The sequence below is a fragment of the Poecilia reticulata genome, chromosome 2 (assembly GCF_904066995.2).
Source record: "Poecilia reticulata chromosome 2, P_reticulata-male-v2, whole genome shotgun sequence".
In the NCBI taxonomy this organism is placed as follows: Eukaryota; Metazoa; Chordata; class Actinopteri; order Cyprinodontiformes; family Poeciliidae; genus Poecilia; species Poecilia reticulata.
Window position 1 is genome coordinate 6,531,815 of NC_088831.1, and position 15,626 is coordinate 6,547,440.

The 15,626-nt window shown below is 42.1% G+C and overlaps 1 protein-coding gene across 4 annotated transcripts in view; it reads right to left on the bottom strand.

The window, feature by feature from the left end:
* LOC103474971 (protein FAM184A) overlaps positions 1 to 15,626 on the bottom strand; it is a 45,070-nt gene that overhangs the window by 3,043 nt on the left and 26,401 nt on the right. For 2 of the 4 annotated variants that reach the window (XM_081616197.1, XM_081616190.1), the window contains 11 exons: positions 15,163 to 15,284; positions 14,239 to 14,389; positions 10,118 to 10,232; positions 9,513 to 9,610; positions 8,420 to 8,573; positions 7,648 to 7,775; positions 7,374 to 7,558; positions 5,851 to 5,997; positions 5,624 to 5,741; positions 5,141 to 5,245; positions 1,629 to 1,984 (listed from right to left, as the gene is read on the bottom strand). In XM_081616197.1, the coding sequence (XP_081472323.1) occupies positions 1,629 to 1,984; positions 5,141 to 5,245; positions 5,624 to 5,741; positions 5,851 to 5,997; positions 7,374 to 7,558; positions 7,648 to 7,775; positions 8,420 to 8,573; positions 9,513 to 9,610; positions 10,118 to 10,232; positions 14,239 to 14,389; positions 15,163 to 15,284 (1,679 nt within the window). Of the gene's footprint in view, positions 1 to 1,616; positions 1,985 to 5,140; positions 5,246 to 5,623; positions 5,742 to 5,850; positions 5,998 to 7,373; positions 7,559 to 7,647; positions 7,776 to 8,419; positions 8,574 to 9,512; positions 9,611 to 10,117; positions 10,233 to 14,238; positions 14,390 to 15,162; positions 15,285 to 15,626 lie in introns of all 4 variants that reach the window. The other 2 variants (XM_081616193.1, XM_008426285.3) reach the window with 2 other exon arrangements.

The window sequence follows — 15,626 nt, forward strand, 5'->3', positions numbered from 1 at the left end:
CGGAACTGAACCGGTGACAGAATACAGTGATGTGGGAATCCACGGAGGGCTTAAGAAGGATAAAAATGGCCCAAAAACAAATCCTCAGGTTTCACACCGACTCTTTGAGTCAGCTGCAGTGTATTCCCCCCCCAACGGCAAAACCTTCCAGTGATTTCTAATCAGCAGTAGCAAGCAGCGCTCCTTCATCTGTTTGCTTTGTGTCCACTGAAGACAGAGGCAGCAGCTGCTGCTTGTCCCCCCCCCTTCTCTTTCTTTCAAGTTTTCCCACTCCTAAACTGCCGCAGTGCAGTTTTCTCCCTTTCAGGTCCCACTGAGACTGATTTGAACTTGTAAAGTTTTGAGTTTCCCACCTATCTTCTCTTTTATTTATTTGCAACCAGCAGCAGATGGAGATGAAAGTTAAGGATGAGAGGCAAAACTGTCTGTGGTGTCAAAATGGGGAGGCTGGACGAGGAAAAAAAGAAAAATGGGATGTTCAGACACAGTGGATCAAAACAGGGGATTATGCATTCATTATTTTTGTGTATTGACCCCGATCTAATGAAGTCTGGCTGCAAAAGACTGCAGCGTTGTGTGAAATGAGTCGATCGGAGCCGGGCTCCGTGATGGCTCCAGGCCCAAATTAAAATTCCAATTTCAATCCCGCCTGGCTCGTGTTTTAGTTTCGCTACACTCTTTAACGCTCAGCGTGACCATAAAGGACTACATACAGCTGGAACTTTGTCTTAAAACTTCACGAGCATGCTGACTGATGATACTGAAACCTGAAAGTTGTAGATTGAACGATGCAAATGGTGCCGGTTGGAACTTTTTCCAGCCCTCAAACTGGCACAAAAAGTGGTCAGTGTGTTAAAATTGTTCATGTTTTCTGGGACTTCACTTTTTTCTTGTTAAAAACTAATCCTTAATAGGCTTACTATGATTTTATGTGACAGACCAAACGTGGAGGATGGATGGATGGAGGGAGGATGAATGAATTAATGGATGACAAACAGATAGTTGGTTGATGAAAGGATGGATGGCTAGACTGCTATAATTTGTTGCAAGGATAGATGGATGACGGATGGTTGGATGAAAGATGATAGCTGGATGGATGGATGGATGGATGGATGAATTATTAATGGATGGATTATGGATGAATAGATAGATGGATGGCTGGATAATGGATGGATGGATGGATGGATGTATCAATGGTTGGATGATGGATGGATGGATGGATGGATGGATGGATGGATGGATGGATGGATGGATGGATGGATGGATGGATGGATGGATGGATGGATGGATGGATGGATGGATGGATGATGACTTTCACTTCACTGCTCCGCTCTGCTGCTTTGTCACATAAAACCTCAGAATAATCCATAAAAACTTCAGTTTACAATGTAAATAAACTAGAAATGTCTCAGGAGGAATGAAGCCTCTATAAAGCGACTGTAAAGTGTTCAGTAAACCTGTAAGCTGCTCAGTTTAGAGTTTGGGCATTGAAGGCAGAACCGAGCGAGACGAGTGATGTCGGCGATGCGGGTGGTGGAGGTGCGGCGGATGTGAACACATGATCTGTTTGTAGTGAAAAACCAAAGTGGAGAGTTGCAGCGGCGGCGGGAACTCACATCATTTCTCACCTCCCACAGCTCTGCAGGCCCTGATGCTGCGCGAGGGGATCCTGAGGAGCATGAGGAGGAGCGAGGCTCGGCATGGGATGGTGTGGGGGATGAGGAAGAGGGAGAGTATGCTGAGGTAGAGGAGAAGAAGAAGGAGGAGGAAGAGGGCTGAACAGTGGCAGGGCTTTCTTATGTCTCGGGAGGGACCTCTGCAGGGAGTGAGGAAGCGCAAAGCGGCCTCCTGGCCCTACCTCCCCGTCCTCCCGCCCCCCCTCCTCCTGGCCTTCGTGGCTCATGGTGGGAGGGCTGACGAATCGGAGAGCTGAATGGCTAGGGAAGCTGGTGAGGCGCTGATCTGATTGGCTGCCTGTTTTTGACTACAGACACACAGAGAGGCGACACATGAATGCTGGCTGGCTAGCTGATTTTGGGTTAAACGCTGGTTTAATTGGACTTGACAGCAAAACATTTCTGATGTAAACACAACCTCCGCTCTCGTGAGGTGAATCCTCTCCAGTAAATGGAATATTTATCTGCTCTTCTAATGCTTTCTAGAGCCTCAGGCAAACTCACAGCTCTGTTCCTCCGTGCTTTTATCAGATTCTCTAATATTCTTGGGCGATAAAAAGGTTTGTGCAAAATTACAATCTTGTTCTTCCCCCATCTCCACACAAAAGCACATGAAGACTTGTCACATGTGTAACAAGGAAACAAAAACACCACCAAACTGTGAATGAATGTCAAACTCTGGAGAAAAACAAAAGCAGAGTTATATTGTCACAGAAAAAAAATTGTCAAGCTAAAAAAAGTAAATACAGTTGACTAATGCAATAATTCAGCATCTAATGTCTTATGTATCACAGGAAGACCATCTTAAATTCAGAGTTTGTCTTCATTTTTCATGTCAAAATGCCATAACTTAAACTATTTTTTGTCTAAGTTTAAGGCTTGAACACAAATATAAATATAAATATGAATCTACAGCAGGTGTTTCTACTGTGCCCAACATTCAGTTTGAAACCTGCACTTTTCCAGACAGCTCATGAGCCCTAAAAACCACTAAAACTGGTTGGAAATGCTGCAAACTTTAGTCGTCACAATTCAGATTTGACAGAGCAGCTCTAGATTACTGACGCTGTCCAGTTTCACATTTGACCCTCATGTTCCCATGTTGATGAGGATGGCGCTATGACAACTGCGATGATCACAGTTGCAGCTCGCACTGTTTCCAGTGCGAGCTGCAGCAGGAGTTTGAGAGGATCCTCTTTCCCACCGTTACCGTGGATTCCTCTGAGGTGATGCAAAAACCTCTCCAGCATCTGCTCCGTTTCAGCTTCGCTTCTCACAAAATGAATCCAGTTCCTCCTCATCTCATTAACTTTGTGTAATCGAAAGAGGCAGCGCAAGATTTTTTTACCTCCTGCCATCTGTGATGAGCTCAACATTTATGGTAAGAAGCAGCATGAAGGGGGTGAATTAATCGTCTAATGCATCATAGCGGTATCATGAGGAGGTGGGTCGGTTATGGATTTACATAAGAATAATTTGCTGCATCAGTGAAACTCGATGTAAAATGTAATCCCACCAACATGTGGCTGTGCAGATTGCAGATTTTTTTTTTTTTAAACAACCGTCCCAATAGAAACAAATACATGGACGATTGTGGTTGAACATCACAAAACGTGAAGAAGGGCAAAAACGGATTTAAAATAGAGAGAAATAATAGAAATCCAAGCTTCACAAACAACTCCTTCACTCCGAATTCAGCACAAATACAAAGAACCAGCTTTAACACCACTCACGCTGATAGCCTGTGAGATAAAAGTGGGTCAGAGGCAGGGAGTCGGCGTTACCAACGGTGACGTAGCCAGGGTGGTAAAGAGAAAACCTGGCAAACACACCTTAAACTTAAACCTACTGGACCTGGTTTTGATCTTTTGCTTGCTGGGCTTACATGAAGCACCTCCACTGTGCTTACTCTCAACTTTCACCTTTGGAAAACCTCAAACAACTTACAAAGATGCTGCTTGATTCGCATAAATCGGGTTAAAATCATCTCTTGTTTCCTTGCTGCAGCAAAGAGGCTGCTACCTGCCACTGCACCGCTCTCACGGCTTCATCAGAGATTCTCTAATTTTCTATTACATTTCGGAGGCGTGGGGTGTAGTTGAGGAAAAGGAAGAATGCATGTTATTTAACACCAGCAGCCCACAAGATGGGGAGGACAGAAAACAAGGAGATGATGAGCTGACGCTGTGACTTGAAATCAAGCGTTATTGTCTCTCGGCGGCATCGGCTGTGACAGCTGTGTGCAAACACATGAGAGGGTGACGAGCCGCTCTGTAAGCCGATATCAAACCTCACCACAGACTTGATGGGAGGATGTGAGAGGGCTTCGCAAAGGCTGCGGGACTCGAAGCAAAATGACGTCGATTTGTGCTACGCGGCGGAGACGACATGCGGGTATCAGAGGCACAAAAACCAGAAATGAGTGTTTCACTTTTCTAGCAGAGCAGCAGACGAACGTTCGGCCCATGTCCTGTTTTCGCGCCGATCGATTTCAATATAATGCAGATGCTTAATCAATGGAGATGAACTATTATTCTGGCTCCTCTCGTTCCGTGCGGATCAATGGTGGGTAATTATGCTAAGATGCATAGTGACGGCCGAGGTTCAGCATGATGGAAGGGATCCTGGAAGGACTGCTAAGTAAACCAAGCACACAAAGCGGAGAAATGTTGATGCTTTCCCCTTTCTTAAGTTTTACAGTGAAAAATCTTCCAGTGAGGGGAGGTGCTGTGGTGGCGCAGGGGCAAAGCACAGCCCACATATTGAGGACTCAGTCCTCATGGTGGTGGTCGCAGGTTCGATTCCCGGCCTGGTGACATTTGCTGCATGTCTTTCCTGTCTAACTACTTTCAAATTAAGGCCACTAGAGCCAACAAAACCTTTAAAAAACAAAATCTTCCAGTGAGTGTTTTTTATTGTAAGATTTTCCCTTTAGCTGATTTGTATTTCTCAAGTTAAAAGACAGGTTTTTGTGGAAAAAAGTTTTGAGATTATTTATTATGGTTTCGTTTTCTTACGTCGCAGTGAGACGAAATGGTTTACTGACGTAATGAGACGGAATGCTGAGCTTGAACGTTATGAAGAGAAAAGAAAGTGAAGCACACACACTGCTTTTACGACATAATCTGTCATTAAAACAACAAGGTCTGTTCCATCAGAGGAGTAAAGTTGTGATAAAATAGAATCACTGCCTGTATAGAAATGCTCACTTTTCATAATGTCTCATATGCAAAATCAATATAACAATCCTCCACTTTCTTAATTATTTTATTTTTTTAGCAATTTCTATTTCCAAAGTGCAATAACTATGCTCTGAATAATAAATCTAATATGACGTAAATCTTTTCATAATTAATTTCACATTTTCCTCGACTATCCTGATTTGGAAAACACCAATTTCCATATTTCATAGTGATTGTGGTTAATTTGATTTCCTACGAGAGGAACGTGAAGAGAGCGCTCACCTTGATCAGAGGGTTGATGACGCCAACGTTGGCACTGGAATTGAAGACCTTGTTGAAGCCCGTCTCTCTGTTCACCAGCTCCAGTTGGTAGAACTTCTTGTCATCCTGAAGCAACAGGTTTGACGTTATAAAGCATCCAAACTCCATCAATCAGTCTTAACTCCTTCAAAAATGACTTCCGTTTAAGCAAAGTAGAGTACTTTTAACACCCTCCGTATGGTGCCGGTTTGTTAGGTCTATTCGCTATAAAGAATATTTATACATACTTATCACAAGTATCATGAGCAGCAAGTTTGAACCCAACTGAAATAAAGCTAAAAAGATTACATTTAACTATAAATACATGCACAAAGGACTCAGTTTTTTTTTATTTTTTTTTATTTTAGGAATATAGACTTTGCTTCTGTTTTATTCAGACTTGGAAAATGATTTTAAAAAAAAGGGCATTCAGAACTTTTCCAGACTGCTACAATGTCCACTCACCACGAGTTTCTTGACCAGAGCTTCTCTCTCTGTCACCATCTCTCTGAGCTCTGCGATGACATGCAGATCTTCCGGTCGGCTTTCTCTGTTTCTCAACTTCTCCTCCGTACCCTCCAACCTGCGCACAAAGGAAACACATTTAAATACAACAAACTTTGCCTCTAAATTAAAGCCAGCTCTGAACAGACAGGTAGCCGCCATGATGGAGGAGAGCTATTGCGACTTACAGGATTTGCAGAGCAGAAATCTTGTCTTTGAGAACCTCCTGGGCCTTGTTGAAGTCAGCCAGCATAATCTGCACCTCTCTGTGATGAAGCACTTTCAGCTCATCCAGATCCCTCTCGTGCCTCTTTATGAGGTCCTGTTCATGCGCTCTGTGTGGCGGAGGCGGACATGGTTCAGCGTTAGCCCCAGAGATAAGGCGCAGATTTGCTCGAGCAAAGTTTACGCTTCATAATAGGGACTTATCCACCCTTATGATATTTTAGTCGATCTAATTTAACTAAACTCCAGCTGGGGAACAATTACCACATTTTATTTAATCTCGCTGGGCGACAGCAGATGTGCAGCTGCAAACCAAATTTGGCTGGAAGGTAAAGGAACTGGAGCGAATTTAGTCCCTCAGAGCTTAAAAGAAGTGGTAACCATGGCTACTGTGTCAGGGTATTAATTTGCCTGTCTGCAATTTAAGCAAAAGAAATGGTGTAGTCACATATGGCAGAAGAGGTAGAATTACTGAAGGCAGGTTAATAACACAGACTGCTGAGCATTGCTTGACCATTAGCGTCTGAAAAGTCTTTAAATAATTTATGCTTTCAGAGCAGCAGCCAGCTGAACATGCGCTAATAAAAAAAAATCATTAAAAGAGTATTTATGATATCAAACAAGCACCATTTAGTGCTTAAAGATGGATAACGACTGTAATATATATATTTATCTCTTGCCTCTCATACTCGATTTAACCTGTGCAGGGTTTTAATGTCGGCCTACAGCTTTGCACAGATTGCTGGAATCACTTCAGGAGATTTTCAGCTGGATAATAACTTTTTTTTTTTTTTTTCTTAAGGACTTCATCAATCGTTGAGTCTGTGTGTTGAAAATCTGGAGATATTCTGTTCGTCCTTGCTCCTCAGCCAAACATGAGGATTTCTGTCATGTCAAGCCACAGTAAGAATAAAAAGAAAATACTACAAGGACATCTAAACTTTGCTTTACGGTGGAGCAGATTCTCTTTAATTGAAGACAGGTGGGTACAAAGAAAGACTCAAAACTGGGATTTAATTTTATGTTGCTTCAATAAGCGCCAAGTAGAGAATTTAGATTTTTCCCTCCGATTTGCTTGTTTTTCACAGCGCTTTGTGTGGGATTAAAGCCAGAACAAGTTCTGAAATTATTCCCAGTTTTTCCACACAAAAACTTTTCATTTTAATGAGGGTATGTTTGGGTTTTATATGCTTTCTGTGCAAACAGAAGGAACATGTTTTGAAGTTGAAGCTTCATAAAAGAAAAAAAAACAGAGGAGAAACCCAGTGTTCATTTACTTCTATTCCTGCTGTAATTAAGACCTGCAGTTTCAAAGCATCTCTGGATGCTGTGTTCTTCAGATAATTACTCCCCTATGAATTGTGTTCGGATTACTGTTTTACAAACTGGGTCAGTTAGTGTTGAGTCACTCCTCAGCTGGCGCGATGATGCACTTTTTAACCAAACATCTGACGGCGACTTCCAGGCGACCTGCAGGAGTTTCTACCTGATCTGATGGTTGGCTTCGCTGCGAACTCGCAGCACCTCTTTGCCCTTTATCTCCAGCTCTCGGGTCAGAGTGTCGATGGTCTCGTTAAGAGAGTGGATTTCGTGGTCCAGATCGGTGATGCGGTTGCTACGGGAACACAGCTCGCCCTGCAGGTCGGAGATGCGAACCAGGAGTTCTTGCTCCTGAAAAAGCAAAACGAGCAGATGGATCCTGTCAGACGACCGCTTCCAAACAAACCCTGGAGCGTCCGAACAGAAACGTTCGCGGTTACCTGCTGGTGGCTGTGCTCCATCGCCTTCTCCAGTTCCCTCTTGGCTGCGCTGTTTTCCTTGAGGTGGATCTGCTTCAGGTGCTCGATGGCCGTGGCGTGGAGGTGGTTCAGTTCTGCTCGGAGAGACGCTGCCAGACAGACATCAACAGAGATAAAGTCGAGGATCAAATGATCCAAGTGTGATGAAAAGCAGCCACTTTAAAAGATCGACCCACAACTTGCAGATAAAATCAACACCTAAAACAAAAAAAAAGTACTCTGCTCCCTGTTGATTAAATAATCTACAAGACAGATGTTTCTGCTTCTGAGCTGCAGAATTAATAAAAAAACAAATTTTTTATCAGAATTAAAGCTGATTAAAGACTCCTACAGACAGAACATGGTGATTTCCACACCTTCCATGCCAACACACATGCACTACTCCAATCAGGAGAGTAATAAAATAAAAACAAGTTACTAAAATGGTTATATATGTGTTTAACTTTTCCACTGTGCCTCAGTCTGGCTGTGCTCCCCTTCAGCTGTAGTTTAGGAAAAGGAAAATAAAGTGGATTCTTTGATAATATCTGAGCACGCAGCAGGTGAAAACTTCAAACAGATCACAGGTGATATAATCCTAGCACACACAGAAACATCCTGAGTCAAAGTGGAAACCTTTCAGTGGATTAAAACAGTCCTGGATATAAACGCTACCATCGTGGTGAGAGAAAAAAAAAAAAAAACTAATCAAAGCCGAAAGTGAAGCTTTAAAAGGGAAGTGCTCTTTTTTTACCCAGCTTCGCTTTCCCCTCGTCCTCAAGCTCGAATCTGAGCGTCTGCAGCTCCTGCTCTGACTGCTGCCTGAGGATTTCCAGGGTTCTCCTGTGGGCCTCCTTCAGAGCGTGGACCTCCTCCCTCTGCTCCTGCTTCAGACGCTCCTCCAGGGCCTGCAGAAGACGGAGAAGGTCAAAAATCAAAGCTTCGACTCCTCTTTGTAACTGTGACCCACAGAGACAAAGCCGCAGCTCAAATATGATCAATTTCATAACCTCATTTACATAAATGAGCATTTGCTTTTCCACAGTCTCTACAAGGGTGAACTAAACTATAAAACAGACATCTGGCACATCCTTTTATTTTTATTTTTTATTTTATTCTCCAGAAGTACCCAGTTACTGCTAATGTTCAGTTTATTGGCAGATTTTTATTTAAAATCTCATTACATGTTCGCTCTGACCTTGTTTCCAGGATTCTTGGAAGACGAACAGGCCCACAGCATCACACATCCTTCACTGTACTCCAAAGTAGGCATATCACATTTATATTTCAGGGAAAATATATATTTTTAAAATACCTCATTAACATTCATTTTTAGGATTTGGGCACCAACAAATACCCAACTTATGATTCTCCATCGAGGGTTGCCAAATGCAACATGAATATTTGTCTTCATTTCATTAAAAAACACTAAAACACGGGGAGGCTTCTCCCTTAATCAGCCTGTAGTTGTTTGCACAGCATCTCCTACTGAAGCTGTTTCCCATAGCTGCGCCACTCGAGCACTATCATGGCACTTTAACACTAAACTGGGGAAAAAAAAAAATTGCAAAAGCAACAGCAACGATTACACCCTCCAGACAGCAAGGTTTTAATTTCCTCTCAGAAGGAAATGACTTCGGGTTGATACCATTCACTGGAGGCCTCTTGAGGCAACCAATCAAGCTGGATGCCAGCTAATCTTTTTTTTCCCTAACTCTCATAAATGGGGTTTACCTTCTAAATTTTGCTGATTACAGATAGAAGAGGTGCAGCAGCTGCTGCGAAGGGCAGCAAGAGCTTATTTGTGTGAAATGTGGTCTGAGAGTGTCTCTGTGTGTGCGCCGTACTCTGATCTGGTGCTGTCGGGCCTCCTCCATGGTGCTGAGGGCGCAGCAGTGGGCCTCCTGTAACCGATGCTCCCTCCTCTGATGTTCCCTCTGCATCTCTGCAGACGGAAAACAGGGAAAGTTTCAGATTCTGTCAGCAGTTAGCGTCACACTGCAACACGGCCGAAAGGATGAAGATTTAACGTGATGGGGACATTTTATATTTCACTACATCATAACCATAAACTTCGATCTAAGGGCTTTATGTGATGGACCAACATAGGCTTAATTATGTGGTATTTGAATTTGTATGCCACACTTTTCAGATATTATTTTCAAAAAAATGTTTTTTTAATTCTGATTTTCTTTCCACTTCTTTTGATCACATAAAAATCACACCAAATGTTGAACTTGTTGCTCGTGTTTGGGAGATGAGAACATTAGCAAAACTAAATTTTGCATTTTAAACTTTGACGGATGCATTAATTTTCAAATGTATTTCTGTTTTTCTGCAGAAATGACTCCAGCTGATGTGTGGGATGAAAGTTTGAATGCGTTTCATGTTTTGCTTGACTTAGAAAGCTAAATAAATAATCTTGAAACTAAGAGTTGGCTTTCAGACGAACCTTTAAGCTGTTGGCTCAGCAGCTCCCTCTCCTGGTTGAATTGAGACTGCAGCTGCTGGAGTGCGGACTGGGACTGTGATAGCTGGAGCTCCAGGGACTGTTTCAGGAGCGATATCTGCACAAAAACAGGAACACAAAACGCATTTAATGCCTGAAATAGCAACTAATAACTCTGAACTTCTTTGGTGCAGAAAAAGGCCTGATTTTTCAAAAAATTCAGAACAGCTCACTTAAATAGATCAACATTTTCGTGTTTCGCTCCTGCACTTGATAATCCTCATCAGAGATAGTCCAGATTTCTGACACTGATGTTGAGAGACGCATAGATTAGAGCTAAAAGCTGGGATTTCACTGCTCTTCATGTTGCTCTAACAGCCAGTCAGAGGAGCAGCGTTAGCGCAGTTAGCTGAATAACAAGCCAAGTGACGAGATGCTAGCAGCTCTGACTGGCAAGAGTTTCTGAAAGAGTCGGCTCTGGTTCCTCAGTCGCTGATGTTAAATCCCCGGCAGGATTTATCAGTGTAGAAGTACAAGAGCAGAGGCTGTAAGGTAAGATGGATTTAAAATGAGAGGATGGGGGAAATTAGGATTGGGAAGACATTTGTGAGCTTCTTCACTGGCTGAAGATTTAAAGGCGAGCAGCCAGCTGACCCGCTTGCCTTACAAAAAAAGTCCTTCGAATTCACAGGGCGAATAAAGCAAATATGTTCGGCAACCTCCGAGCTTCTGGTTTATAATTAAACGCACTCTAGAGCACAAACACCTACACACACAGACACACACACACACAGGCTGCAGCCTGGGGTGAGACTTTGGTAATTAAAATATCTTAATGAAAAAGATGTCATTATAGATAATCATGGCACATCCAGCCATGCCTGCAACACTGGAAGACTTTCATGTTCTCTAAATAACTTCTTTTAAACACTGAAACACGCACAGCTGAAATGGCAGAAGGAAAGAAGGATAGAAGAAAAAAAAGGAAGCAACGTAGGAAGGAAAAGAACATAGGTAAGGAAGAAAGTAAGGAAGGAATGTTTAGACAAAGGGAAAGGAGAATATAGCTTGGAAATCAGAAGAAAATATGCAAATCCACCTTGGTTAGGATTCAAACACCAAACTTTCAAGCTACAAGGCAACACTTGACTGACTTAGGCTAAACATCCTAAATATCTATTAACAGCATGTAAACTTTTGACCCAGAGTGTGTCGGAGAAATCTCCCAACAAATTCAAACTTGCACATCAATCTCTCTTAAAAATCCTTAGTCAGGGGTTGTAATATACATAAGTAATGGTACTATGGCTGCATCAAGGCCCAAAACGAATGTGATTTATTCATGTTGGACGTAAACATCAGCCTGACTCATCATGTTATGGAGTCTCCATGGAAACGGTTGGTGAAATGAACAGCATAAAAGCGAGTCGGGGTTGCGAGTTCAGCCTGCCACACGTGGGCATCGCTGATGCAGAACCTGTTAGCGCCGATATAAAAACATGGCTAATTAACTCCTGGAACAATTAATTAGTGAACGGAATCAATAGTGCAGAGAGACAAAATCCTCAAACGCAGATGATGCGAAGACGGAGGAGCCTGATTTAACAAATAAAGAGCCAACAGCTCATGCCGTCATGAGGTTATTTTCGCCTTTACGGACTCTCTGAGCCTACAGTTCTGCTGGTGTTTCTGCGGCGCTGTAACTAGGTCAATACAGTTAAGATCACTGCGTCCAGCACACATGATACAATATTTATACCCAGTCTGAAAGTGCATTGTACAATTTGTTTTCAGCTAAGAGGAAAGCTGCGAGACAGAAGTCGAGCATTCCTCTCTCTCTCGTGGTGTTTAATTAATGCTTGAGTAGACATGAGCGGTGTTTACATCTGGATTTAAAACAAACTTTGGAAATCTTTGTGGATAAGCAGCAGAAATCCCCCCCACCTGGGCTCTGTGAAAGCAAACGACATCCCTCCGACGGCTTTCTTGTTTGATCCGTGCATGAATGGAGGCTTGAAAGCAAGACGGCAGCTTTGTGCGCGGCTGTCAACAACTGTCAACGCGACGCAACGGATGAGCACGTTTCCCTCAAGTCGGCGTCGAGTCGGAGCATCTCGTTTCAGGCTGACGGGCAGAGCAGAGCGCACAGCAGAGGCTAGCTGCTACGCAGGCCGCAAACAACAGCTACCAGATCGACTGTATGGCTTCGCAGAATCCGAGATGTAGACGGGATGGGTAATTAATGTCATCGATAAATGATTTTACAATTGCCATTCTTTTTTTGTATCTGTTAAGTTGGAAGAGCAAATAAATAAGTTGATATAGATTGTAGATAAAAAAAGGGTCTATTTCTTCAAGTCATTCCCCAATCTTTCATATGAAAGTTGATCTTCTTTTTTTTTACTCCTATTTGATCTGCAAAATATATTTCATTCATACACAAAAATGCCAAAAGGACCAAAAGTTGGCAACAGAAATCATCAGGAGGAGAACACGATATCCTTCAGATGGGACAAACATCTTTCAGTTTCTATTTATAAAAACGATAACTAAATTATTTAGCATTTTTATAGTAAATGCTCAATGCAAAAAGCAACATGAAGTTTGTCTGAAGTAGGCTTTTAAGTAAAAATTTACAGAAAAACTCCACCCAAAAAAAAAAAAGACAAATGCAAAGGAACGTGTGTGTTCTGCAAATGATCCATATCCTAAGATGGAATTTTTCTGCAGTATACTGAAAATGTCAAAAAAAAAAAAAAAAAGAAAAAAACGAACTAAAAGCAATCTTTTGTACGGCTTTCTGCAAAATGAAACAACTGTCCTCAAGTGTTCGATTGCTTTTTAACAGAAGTAGAAATCGTGCTCGTCTGGCTCAAACCTGACGTCAAATGGTGGCCGGCAGCGTTCTGGTCAAATCCAGACGTGCCTCTTTCAAGTCTCCGCTGTGACTCAGTGGAGCTCTGAATTACCCAGAGGCAGCGTGCTTCCCAGGAACTGTGACGCGAGTCTGAGGAGGAAAAAAACCCACCCCAACACCTCCAACCGTCCTTCCTCTGCTAATTTTAAATTCTAATAAAAAGCAAAACAGTAGCTGCAGGGATTCGAGAAAACGAATACATATCAGTTTCAAACACACACACACTCCAGGTCTTCTTCAGGATAACATGCAGCATGCATATGCATATCCTCAGAGGGCTAAAAACATGTTGCTTTGGCAAAAGAAAAAGTTATAAAAACAAGCTTTTATACATCGCTGTGAGCGAAGAAGAGTAAACCTGAAAACAACAAATTAAATCCCTTATTTTTCTAACTAAGTTATTGCTGCTTTGACAGTTTCTGGATGTAAATTACAAAACCGGTGAGTTAATGAAGTCACTAGCAGAATGGGAAGCCTGTGAACGTGAGATTGGTTGCATGTCTGTCTCCTCTGACAGGCCGTTCTGCCTCAGCCTGTCAACAAACGGCGATATCAAGTGGAGCCGTCACTCACAGACGCCCCAACGAGGCAGAGGGGTCAAAGGTTATCGCTTTGTTCAGAAAAAACAAAGAAAAGATCAAGAAATCCGTCCTCCCACTCCCATCTGGTCCAAATTTAGCTTTCTATTTCCAGCAGCCCCCTCACTCTGACTACATAATCATTTTCCGCCACAGTAACAAAATCCCATTTTTGTGGGATTCATATGAAGTTAATTTTTTTTTAAACCCTGTTAGCTTGTTTATGCTTTCGTACCTTATTCAGTGTGGAATAAATCACTGCCCACTTTTTCAGGGAAACCAGAGTTCAGTGTCAAACTTCTGGCTTTTATTTTATTTTGGTTCATATTTAAATTGCAACCATTTGAGGTTTTCTTAGTGACAAAATGAAATAGAGAGAGAAAGGGAGAGTTGGTTTGTTTCTAATGTTTCTTCAAATCAGCTTGCTTGTTGTTTCACTTTTATCGTTTCCTGCAAAGATGTTTTCCATTTGGGTTTCTTTTATTCAGCCTGGTTCAAACTTTGACAGGTTGAGACACGTTTAGTTTTGCTCATTTTTCAACAATCTCTTTGGGAATTTAGAGGCAAAGATGCAGAAGAGTAAAGGTCACGACCTTAGCCTGAGTGAGTTTAGTGCCACCATGTTTTACCTGCTCCAGTAGATCTTCCACTTTCCTCTGCCAGGCTTCTCGTGACGCCATTAGCTCCAGATCCTTCTGTTGGGAAAGCTGACTGAGAGCCGCCTGTTTGTCGGCTTCGTACTCCTCGCTCAGCTCTTCCTTCAACAAACGCACCTCCTCCCTGGAGAAGGGAGTGGAAATATTTCATATAGAAACATTACACACAGAGTGACATCTTTTGTGTTTTTAGCTCATTTTGATGATTGTGACTTGTAGCTCAAAATACAGATTTTTCTTCCACTGGACTTTCCATTAATATCCTTGGATACATTACATTCAATAACATTCCTGTATTAAAAATCCCTGTCTGTTGGTCTTAAGAGACTTTAAAGTGAAATATAGTCTAAAATGTTTAGCGAGATTTATTTATTAGTTTATAAGTTATGATAGCAGAATAAAGTTCTATGAGAGTAAAGTCACAATTATGTGAAACTAAGGTCATGACATGAGAATAAAGTAAACTTTTTTTTACTCGTAATACAATGACTTATACTATTACAAGTTGTAGTAGTGTTGCTCGTATAATACAAAAAATAACGTATTATTTTGACTTTATTCTTGTAATTTAAAAAAGAAACAACTTTATCCGTTGAAGCAAATTATTGAGACGTGCCTGCATTAATATTCTGTGCTTGTGTGTTTATTCTCCAGCTGGCATAAGGCGATCTGCAAATATTTCATCAGTCTGGGAAATTAGGTGTTTGTTTTTATTCCGTCTCATTAGTAGCCGTCCGTTCTTGGGCAAGAAGCTGTCTGCCTCTGATAATAAGGGCAACCGCGGCAGGAGGGTGAGGAGTGACAGACACGAATTAGAAAACAAATAGCAAAATCAAAAACGAGACAGCTGAGACCGACAGGCTGACAGGGATGAGATGGGATTCGTTTCCTCCTCACCGCAGAGCATCCCTCCACTTCTGATCCAAGTCGTCCGCCATCTTGTCAATCTTCTGTTTCTCCTCTGTGCGGATGGCCATCATCCTGGCATCATGCTGCTGCTTCTGGGTCTCAATCTCCTCCTGGGAGCACAAACGGGGGAATTCAGATGCATTCTTGTATTTTTTTTTCCTGAATTAAGCAGAAGAAGCTTTTTTTAAAAAAAAGAATAAATAAATTCTGCTGGGTGACACACAGCACCTCAGCCTCTACGTCCATTTCTAAAGTGCTGCTTTTGATGTGAACTTCATCAGGTCAGTCATTTCCAGCAGCTGAAGAGGATTCAGAGCTTATGTGCCGATGAGCTCATTATAAGACCTTTAAATGCTCTTATTTTTAGCTGCGAGGGGAAGCGCTGCTTGAGTGGGTAAATCCAAACTCTGCTGCTTCGGAGAACTAATTACGACGGGATGACATTTTACATT